This window comes from Leiobunum rupestre, chromosome 11, assembly GCF_980474605.1.
Source record: "Leiobunum rupestre chromosome 11, qqLeiRupe1.1.hap1, whole genome shotgun sequence".
NCBI classification, from domain to species: domain Eukaryota; kingdom Metazoa; phylum Arthropoda; class Arachnida; order Opiliones; family Sclerosomatidae; genus Leiobunum; species Leiobunum rupestre.
In genome coordinates this window covers 24,106,517-24,117,811 of record NC_143394.1, presented here as the reverse complement: position 1 = coordinate 24,117,811, position 11,295 = coordinate 24,106,517, and the positions used below count along the sequence as shown (strand labels likewise).

Genomic DNA, 11,295 nt, shown 5'->3' with positions numbered 1-11,295 from the left:
ATTTTGCCCCCCCCCCACTTTCCCCTTGTCTGCACGGCCTTGTGTCCCATATCAATTCAATCTAATAATCACCCCGATAATCAACCCCGATCATTGCCAATTTATTTGTTGAGAATTTGGAAGACGTTTTATGGACGATATTTTCTTTGTGTGGTCACGCAATAGACAAAATTTCGACGCTTTTCACCAATCTATTAATAATATTAATTAGAAAATTAAATTTACTTTAGAATTAGAAAACTCTGGTTGATTATCGTTTTTAGATATTAATATTGAGAAAAAACAAAATGGCTTATGTTTCACGATGTACCAAAAACCAACTCGTCCAAAAACGTTTCTAAATTTCAATTCCAATCATCCTCACCAGGTGAAAACATCAGTGATAAAGGGTCTAAAAAGCCACATTGAGAAAATATCTGATAATCCCATTTTAGATAAACAAATTATAACTAATCAATGAACAAGCTCGGACTATCCTAAAAGTTTGGTGACTTCTATTCTGAACCAAAATATAGTTCAAAATTTAAAACCAGTTGATTCTGAAAAATTAAAAACATTGGTTCTCCCATACATGAAGAACACGACGGAAAAATTAAAACGTATTTTAAAACCATTTGGTATTAATCTAGTTTCGAAAACCACTATCACATTAGGAAAACAACTTTCAAAATTAAAACCAAAAATTTCCGAAGAAAATTTACGAGGTGTAATTTATGAAATTCCCTGCTCGTGTTCTAATGTATACATTGGAGAAACCAAACGTTCAATTACCGATAGAATTAAAGAACATAAAATTTGTAGAAAGAACTGTGATTTGACAAATGGTATTGCGAAGCATATTTGGGAAAATTCTTAGAAGGCATATTTATTCGAAAAAAGTGTACTTTAAATTTAGATAGAGGCTGTTCAGAAATAACTAACTGGGGTTTACTTAATAGGTGGTTTTTTTTTCGCCTGTCCCAGGACAAAAAGTGTAAACTTTTTACCCTAAAATGTTTTATTCGCCTGTTCTCGGGGTAAGATTTACCCTGTTCCGAATTTTGTTCGCTTGTTCCAGAGCTCAAACGTTACACTTTTTACTCCTCCTCGAAAGGAGGTCTAGAGGGAGTAATCTTGCTTATATATAAAATTCATCTGCTTAAATTTCATTTCACGAAAACATAACGGGTTTTGAAGCTTTTAATAACGAATATCCAATTGTTAAATGCTATTTAATGACTATAAAAGTTGCTTGATGACCACTAAAGGTGGTGTCTTGGGTATTAGCCTAGCTGATTATTATTATTATTATTATTATTAAATAAATAAGCCCGGACAGACCCACAGACATACAGACAGACCCACAGACAGACACGGTGATTGTAATACAACTCCAGGGTACAAAGTACCCTCGGAGAGGTAAAAACCATTTAATATGTTTTTGCTTAATTAATTAATAGACCTTCATTAAAAAAAATGCTATTTGCAAATTTGTTACTATCTAGTTTATACCAATTAAAGTGTTATTGCACAGTAGTTTTAAAATATCATGACTGATGACGCGTCTATATCTAAAAATATTCAAGCTAGAAAGGTTTGTTGATTTAATAATAATAATATTTCGCAAAATAAAACTCTGCGGGCAACCACAGAGGCCTATACGTGGTGGTTAGATTCCATTAAAAATTAGATTAAAGATTTGAAAGCTCTACAAGAAAGGTTTAAATAGATAAAACCAAATTAAAAAAAATTAAATTTAACATAAGAAATTAAGAATTTTGGGGAAGCCAAATGCCAAAAAAGAATTCCGATACGCAAGAACGAAATAGCGGAATTGAATTCTGAGTGACATTCTCCCTGATTCCAGCCCAGCACCGTAACCAGGATTTGATTTCGGAGGGAGCACACAATGGGAATCAAAAAAAGCCATACGTTTCGGGGGAGGTGGACTTGCCCCTTGGCCCACCCATCTGGCTATACCACTGCATGCTCCTCTCTAGTTGAACTCTGTTTGAACCCAAAAACGAACCTTTTTCTATTTGACTAGGCAAAAACCTAACTTTCCCCCCTACCCCTCTAAGACCGAGGGGTAAGACAGTCTCATATAATCGGTACACCGAGTTCGTGCATTTAGTACTGTTAAAGGTACATATTTTCAAGAGTTCACGAGTTCCATTTAGCACTGTCAAAGGTACGGCAGTGTACACCGAGTTCACAGAGTGTCTTACCCCTCGTCTAAGACGAAGCACTTAATTACATACGTTCCTGATTTCCATACGTGACAAGTCACAACGTAACTAAAACCAAAAAAAGAAATGTCATAGCACCCACTTAAAGGAAGAAACAACTGGACCATGATTATCCAAATTATAGTTCGACTATTCAAATTTGTTTAATGCTGGGAAAAGGGTGGGGCTACTATCACTCTGCTGAGCGCCTGACACGTAGTCACAGAGTGGATAAGAGATTGGTTATGTAAGGTTACAAGGTAGTCGTTTTGGTACGGGTTTACCTCAATAGATCACCGTAAAACGAAATAGAGGCTACGCGGTACCGTATTTCGACTTACTCGAATTCGTTTTTTAGTGTTTGTCGAAAGAGTATTTCATATTTCGTTTATACTATAAATATGAAAAATAGAATCAATATAGTTTCAAAATTATTGGTTGTTTTCATTTTGAAAAAGCATGGGGTAAAAGTTAAACTGTTATTCAATTTAAATAAGCTTAATTTTTTTTGAACTAGCGTATTGACGTGGGATCTTTCGGGGCCCCCTGATCCAGGAACTCTAAGTCCGCCCCTTTGCGTCTTTGCGTAATACAGCAAACCGGAAGCTGTCAAACATGCATTGAAACCGGGTAAATCGATATTGTTTCCACATATTACAATTAAAGATTTTGTAAAATTGCGATGTTTAAATCGGGCGCCGAATTCGTGAGGCTACCGGCGAGCCGCGAGCGGTCGAATTTCTCACGCAAAGAATTGCTATTGCGGTTCAAAGAGGGAACGCAGCATCAGTTCTTAACTCGTTCCCCCCTGGTGCTTCGCTCGCCGATTACCTGGCAACCTTGTGATAATTTATTTTATTTTATTTTGGTTCACCATAAACATTCTATGTAACTTTGTTTAAGTGCTTAAAGTGAATAAATCTATTACTAATAGTACGAAGCGCTCTTCAATCACACGTTTAAAGAAGAGGAAAAAATTCGCCATTTTGGAAAATGACGACCAAAGTTATAAACAAGGAAACAAAAATATATTTTTGTAATATGAATCGTGTACCCGTGTGTTTTCTCAGATTGTTTATTGTTAGTAGTTATTTTAGTTTAAAGAGTGTAATTTGATATTTTTAATATTTTTGGAAATACTACTGAAATTAAATACTATTATAAATAATTATAATTGAAAAATACAGCAATTCCAAAATTCTTGGTTATTTTTATTTGTAACGAGATGGCGTTGGGAGCCCAAAATGAATTAAAATGACAAGATAATTAATTCGAGGAATTTCAGTAATATAAATTATTTGATATAAAAAGCAGATAAAATGTTCAAACTGAAAATAAAATTAACAGAAAAAATTTATCTAAATTATATGCGGAAGCGAGATTTGAACTGACGCCCGGTAGATTGACAGAGCGCGTCTTTAACAATTACACCGGCCTCTTCGCTGAGTGCAATGGCCAAAAAGAAAAATATGTATAAATGTAAAAGCATCCAAGTCTTAGCGATAAATTGACAACGAAATAGCCAGAAATAACCGAATTACAATTACATACAGGTCAAATCGCTAATTATTTTATTGCACAAACTCAATTTGCAACTAGATTTTGTATTATTTATGAATTATCTTTAATTTTGACTAGAAACTAAACCCGTTTTGCCTGAATGCTCGTATTTTCTCAACGACGTTCGGCCATCTTTTTATATTTAATTTCTAGCCGGGAAGCCGAAAAGCGCATGCGCGCAGTCGTGAAACGAATATACTTCAACCTGTGTTGCCACGTCAATTTGCCGTTGTATAGGGCTCTTGATGATCTACACAACGCAAACGAAGAGGAATTTCCCCCGCTTGGCTACGTTTTTTCGCGTTCCCAATCATACCCGATCACACACACACACACACACACACACACACACACACACACAAGGACGACACCAGCCTATAATGACTCGTTTACTATAAATAGTACACGATTCATAAAAAGCAACATATTCAGATACTGCGTAATCCAATAAGTAACATAATACAATTCCTATTCTCCTAATGATAAATTACTTAATGATAGTCTGTCTCGGCAATGACCATATAGATCATTAATAATAATAATAATAATAATATTTATTTCGCAACACAAAGTTTGCAGGCAACCACAGAGGCAAAGCCTATACAGGGTGGTTACCAAAACAGTACAAACAATTAAAATAAATAATTTAAAAACAAATACACAATATAAATTATACCAGATATTAATTAAATTATAAATAAATAAATTAAGAATTTTGAATAAGCCAATCCGAAAAGAAGACCGAAAATGTTGAATTGAAAGAGAAGTGGCATTCTACCGGATGTCAGCTGGCAAAAGATTCCAAGTCCGTGCACTTCTGAAGAAGAATGAATTTTCTAAAGCCAAGCATCTAGCAAACTTTAGATTATACGTAGGGCAGGTCTTCCGGGTGCATAATGTCATTTTGTCATCTGTATTAAAGGTCGGTGACTTGACAATTTTCAAGAGTGTGACCATATCCGAAACACTTCTACGAACGGAGAGTGGCCAAAGGTGAAGATTTCGTAAGCGTTGGCTATAAGGAATATGACCAGGTAGTAACTCGGGAAATTACGCTGTACGCGTTCCAGTGCTGCAATATCCTTATTGAGATAAGGATTCCAAACTGGAGACGCATAGTCCAGCACTGGCAAGCACATCGAACGAAAGAATGTGGTAGATGCAGGCGTAAAACCAGTGGTTCTACGAATAAGACCACAAAAGCGGCGAGCTTGATTGCTAGCGTAATTAATGTGGGAGGTCCACTTTAGATCTCTTGAAACGATGACACCGAGAATCTTCATAGAGTACACACGGTTAAGTGGAACGCCATTAATATTATAGGTGACATCATCATGGGACTTCCTCCATGTAATTACCATGACGTAGCATTTTTTAATATTGAGGGAAATGTTGTTGGCCACACCCCAATTGAAAATACTAGTGATGTTATCTTGCAAGTTCAAAAGATCCGTGGAAGATCTAATTGCGAGAGATATATAGCTGTCATCCGCATACTGATATAGATAACATTTTGAAGTCAACACAGATGGGTCATTCCATGACAAAACGACCTAGTTTTTTTTAATTTTAACACCCGACCCCTTTCGATTTCGCCAAAATTTTGTATACAAGGTTTTTTGGGCCTAGGAAAACGATTTTGACAGTTTCATAACGATCGGTTCAGCCGTTTACGAGATACAGCATACGCGTTTTTTCAAAAGTTCGCCTTGACCCCCTAAATGTTTTCTAGTATATCTTATGACATAATTATCGCAAAATCACATGTAATACCTCATTTTAAAGACAATGCGCACCCTAATATGAATATTTAATCAGAGTTGTCATTTGACGTAAATGTCATTAAAATCTGGGCCTTTAAATAATTTGACCTTTGACCTTGCCCAGACACCTCAGTCGTAGGTCAACGATTTTAGCATTTTTAAAATTCCCACTATCGAATACATAATAATCACTCAAAATCTCAAAGTAATATTTGTAGTTTTCGAGATATTAATTTTTGAAATTTACCCCACCACACACAAAATGAAATACCAAAACCATTTATTTTTATAGTTTACACACCAATTAATTTTTTATTTACACAAAACAGCTTAAACTTCTTTATACATGGAAAAGGCTTTGGTAATTTTATTTTTATCGTGTTCTTTGATTTGATAGCCTTTCGAATTTGGTAAACCTACAAGAATTTCAATTGCACATAGAACATTTTCACTTGACACCCAACTGCTATCGATCCTTCTGGGCCATGTGTATTTGTCCGAAATACCAGGGGGACGCAAAAAGTTTACAAAGAAGTCTCCAAACTCTTCTGATACTTCCTCAATTAATTCAACGTAAAGTTGGCCTTTGTAGACGCTGGCTACCAAATTTCCCACTTTAAAGTTTTCAGCCTCTTGATTTCGAGTATCTGACAATTCTAAAGTCGAAACGTTAACTGTGGTTAGCGAATCGTCATTAGATAACGGAGAAACCATGATTTCATTTAACGATTTCGGAACGAATTTATGAAACCCTCGAGTTCCTTTTACTGTTATGGCTTTAGAAAACCTTTCTTTTAAAAGTTCCTTTTGTCGCTCAATTTCTTCGTTTTTAACATAGATGAACTTGATATTTTCGAAGTTTGATAGGCAGAAATTAAACATATCTGTTGGAGTCAAAATCTGTCCAGTCACTGGTCGCTGAAGACTGACTCTTGCTGTTTTACGCTTCACTGTTCCGCCAATTCCGTCACAAGGTCCCTTGCCATGAGATGTGGCAAAAAAATGCCATTCAGCGTCCAAACCAAAATCTTGTTTGTGGCAACAGAGATTAGAAAAGTTGTATTTGTTTTTATACTGTCCAGCACATCCATCCGTAAAATAAATTAGCTTTCTAACATTAGGAACATGTGTTTTTATATTTGGAATTAGATAAGTTAAAAAACTGTGAACAGTATTGGTTGTATGTGTTCTGGTATCACTGATAATACAAAAATTTAAGTGGTTAAGTTCTCCGTTTTCGACTACCCTGAAGTAGATTACGAAGGGATGCACTGTCGCTTGAGAATTGTCCCAATGGAACCCTTGTGCTTCGTCTTGAATTACGAAGGAATAGTTCTCCGCAAAATCACCGAGAACAATTACGTCACCAGGTTTTAGAGTTTTTTAAGATAATTAGATTGCGACTTAGATGTGTAATGATGACGCGTTAGTTCAAGTAGTTTAATGGCCAAAGAGTCGAAAAAGTTTTCAACACTCTCGCTCAAGGTCATGAGCTTTGTGCTGTCAGTTGTCACCCATTGCATGAACTTTATATTTTCAAAATCTTCTAAAAGGTTCGTTAAATATTCATTTTCAAGTAGACCATTTTTCCCAGGACAGTCCTTGCACACCCTCATCATACAATTCCTGTTTTGAGTGTCACACACGGTGAGCGCCATGAAATCGATATCACATTTTAAAGGACAAGGAGACGGTAGAGCTGATATCATTAGCTTGACATTTTGGTGATAGGTGCAGACACACACTGAATGTGTACCTGACGAACCTGCTAATACACACCAAGGTGGTCGTAGATAACAAAATGACGAAAATCCTAACGTCAAATCATGCTCTTCCTTGAATTTGTTATTCGCTAACGAAAACTCCGGCAGCGCCCCCTATCCACATTGCGCGTAACTGTATAGTGGTGATCAGCATTCAGCAAATAGTGGTGTGCTACTGATGAGATGGTATTATATACGTTTAAACAGCGAATTAGTGTTTTCTTGGTAAGTAGGATTGAATGTCAAGTTTAAAGACATAATGTTTGGTTCTAATTATATACTGTCATTAAGATTTGAAGTCCTTTTGGGTTTACTTAAAACATTGTTAGAGTAGGCCTTGGAGCAATATTGTTCAAATAAAACATGACATCTCAAAAAGGTATGCTAACATTTAATTGGTATTCTATTATATTATCCTATTTTAACCTTTATTTATTCCATAATAGTGAATCTCACCATGGTTGAAATTTGTAAATACATTGGGGAAAAGCCAAGAGCCTTAGAAGAAGGAGAACGGATGTTTAGAGAAAGCCCAAAAGGATCAAAATGGGAACAAACTGGAGAAAGTTGCTCGGGCCAAATTTTCGTGGCTTAAAAAAGTACAAGTATTGGAATATGGCCTCTTAATTAACTTAAATAATCCATTCCTAGCTTTTAGCCCAGATGGATTATACATGGAAAATGGAGAGATAAAATTACTCGAGATTAAGAGTCCTTATGTAGCAAAGAAAATATCAATTGAAGATGCTGTCGCTCAAAACAAATTAAACTTCTTGAAAATGGGAAAAGACGGAATTTATTTACCAACTAACGATTGTAGAGGCTACTATGCACAAATTCAGCGTGGCCTTTATGTGTTAAACATAAACATGCTAATTTTCCAAGGGCTATCTTTTAATTGATATTCTAAGAGACGAAGATTATTTGAAACAAAACATAGTCAAATTGTGAAATTTTTATTTCAAATTATATTTACCATTACTAGTCAAGAGTAAGTGATTTTTAAAACAAAAAAGTTCCTATTTTGTACTGTGCCAATTAGTATTATATAAAAAAAGTAAAATGAATTTGATCAATTAATGTTATAAATGAATTTTTACTTGAAGTCTTATTTATAATAAAAGATTTTTAAACTTATTTGATAAAAATTAATAAAATAATCATCATCGTCATTAAATAAGATTTAAACTTAGTCATCAAATTTATCATCTGCTAGAATTGGTTTTAGTAAATTTACTAATCCACATATGACCTTCAGAATTTCGTCACAGTAGGGAACTAAATCAAGGTCAAATTTATCATTTAAAATTTTAAATAATTTGATTCTTTGAATGGTTATCTCCACGTGAACACGAGCGGATGCAATTTTTTGATTTTTTACACTTTCTTCCTTACTAAACTGTTTTTTTCTCTCAAAAATGGAGGGATGTGTAGAGCTATGCCATTGGCCGCACATTCATCTTCAATAAGGAAGCCTAAATTTAAGTTGAATGAGTTTTAAAATATTTTTTTAACATATTACACTTTTATGCATACCTTTGTCAACCATAATTCCATCAATAAATTGTTCACAAAGATTTATGACCCCACTCTCAAGGGTGACTTCCTTGTCGCTTACTTTTCCACCCCAGGGGTCGCTAACGAGCGTGATCATGCCAGAAGGTGAAATTCCAATGATAATTTTTATTGTGTGAGTTCCTTTATAATGGTTGTAGGTTGCCACTCTGTCGTGAAATGTGTTGGGCTTCATCATAGGTACTTCTGAGCAGTCCAACACAATGCGAGTATTATTAAACTCTTTAAAACATTTAGGAGAGTTACTTCTGATATTTTCCATATCCGGCCAAAAGATAAATTTCTTCAAAACTTCAGCAAGGGCACAAAGGGTTCTTTTGAAATATGTTGAAACTGATCGATTCGAAATGACAAATAATTAAGCCAAAGCGTCAAATGTCAAATTTGACTTAAGCTTCATTACGGTTAACAACACCCTATCTTTTACAGGCATTAGAAAATTAGAGAGCTCGCTCTGGTTTTCAAGCCCTAAAACCTCACTTGAAAGGCTTTCAAATAGTTCTTTCCCAATGCCAGAAAGAGACACAAAATCAACAGTTCTCATTCCATTGCTTGAAATTCCAACTCTTGACCCAGCAAAATACTTTCCATGGTCCAAATAAACTTGAACACCAATAGACGCATTCGTTACTCTAGATGGTTTGTGAGATTGGTCCTTTCCTTGAGCTTCAGTTGTTACTTCAGATAGCATAGCTAAGTTTGATAATGACAAAACATTATCATCCGGAGCTGGTTCACTTGCGCTTTCAACAACTTTTGGAGCAATGGAATCTGTTATTGGTGATGTTGAACATAGAACTGCTTGATTTCAAATTAAATTTATGTTATTATTCTATTTATTATTTCACAAAAGTTTACCATAAAATAAGAATACCTTTAGAACGCTTTACGTCGTTGAGCTCGTTCTTTTATTCTAACTTCGGTTGATTCTTTAATTGGCTTACATGGCCATTTTTGGGAGGGAATGGCGTTACATTTCAAACGTCTTCTTACAGATCTACCATCTATTGATGAGTTTTTCGATTAATTTATTTTAAAATAATTAATATTATTTGCATCTCACCATTTCTTTCCAAGAAGTCATCATCTGTAAAATGGGCGCTACAAATCTGAGCCCACTTACTAGGCCTTTTCCCCGACTTTATCTTTGTTAACCATACATTTAAAAGTTTCTTACAACTTGGGAATTTATGAAATGATAATCCTGGCTTTGGTTCTTCTCTATTTTCTTCAGTTTTACGTTTTTTAAGCGCAGTATTATTGCAAAAAGGGACCGCACAACTTCTCCCACCTCTAGCGTTAATGTGAACCGCCATATTTCTTGGATTTGTTTTGATTTTGATCACCACTATACGCTGGAAAACCAAGCTGCAGGGGTAGCGACGGCAGCGCCACCTATACCCGTTTCGCTAGCGAATAGAGCTCTCTCAGGTTCAGCAGTACAAGCCTCTTTTGATGATGTTCTTTTTGACCTGTCTCGTGGTTTCTAACTGACACAAACTCCTTTTGTCCAGGTGTCATACGACTGTTATCGTCATTTTCGTAAAATTCAACGACCTTTGATTTAACGTCTTCGGTCAATATTAATCCCTTCGATTGTTTCTCTGGTAGCGAAAGAATTCCTTGACTAGATTTAAGATTCCTGCTTCGTTTGACCATGTATTCTGGTGCTCCAAATTCCTCCATTGTGCGTTGTATTCCAAATGGTGACAAGGTCAGGATCTGAAGCTTTTCGCCGTATGATGTCTTGGAGTTATTGAATTTCTCTCTCAGTTCGTTCAAAATATTCTCATATAATCGATGTTCTTCGAGCTTTCTAAAAACATCGTCCGTAACCATATTATCGTCTGTTTCATCAAGAGAAATTTCCATTGACTCTTCTAATTTGCGTTTCAATGAATTGTTCACAGCGTTTAACTTAGTCCTGCTTAGAATTGTTTTTTGGCGAGATGACAAACCTTCTGTACAAAAGTTAAAAAATATATGTATTTATATATGTATACATATACAGGGTCTTTTTTTTGCTCGGAAAAGTGTTTTTTTTTCAAAAACTATTTATAGTACCGATTTCAAATTTGGAAGGTCAATTCTCTATACCGGGGGACATCAGTTTGAGAAATTTGAGCGTTTTCGGTAATTTTTTTCACCAATTTTTAAAAATTATTTTTCGACCACTAGGTGCGAGATAAAAAATTTCTATTATAAAGTTGTAGGCCGTCATCGAAAACCCTTAAAAATTGTTCACTCGACGAAAAACAACTTATTTATCAGTGAAAATTCGAGCTTGAAAAATTTACAAGTTGGTGAAGCCAAATTACGATTGTTTGAAACGATAATTGAAAAGGGAACAAGTCTAATACAAACGTAGTAGAGTTTTCACACTTGAAAAAATGTACACGTTTGGTTTTTAAATGCAGATATTTTATT

General features: G+C 35.2%; 1 protein-coding gene and 1 pseudogene across 1 annotated transcript; both read right to left on the bottom strand.

Annotated features, from left to right (window-relative positions):
- Nucleotides 1-4,708: 4,708 nt before the first annotated feature.
- On the bottom strand, nt 4,709-5,304 carry LOC149922016 (uncharacterized). The gene is made up of 2 exons (XM_090162211.1): nt 5,294-5,304; nt 4,709-5,228 (listed from the first exon to the last, which is right to left on the bottom strand). The coding sequence occupies exons 1-2, from the start codon at nt 5,302-5,304 to the stop codon at nt 4,709-4,711; spliced, it is 531 nt and encodes a 176-aa protein (XP_090018337.1).
- Nucleotides 5,305-8,316: 3,012 nt separating this feature from the next.
- On the bottom strand, nt 8,317-10,184 carry LOC149922015 (uncharacterized; annotated as a pseudogene).
- Between the last annotated feature and the right edge of the window lie 1,111 nt (nt 10,185-11,295).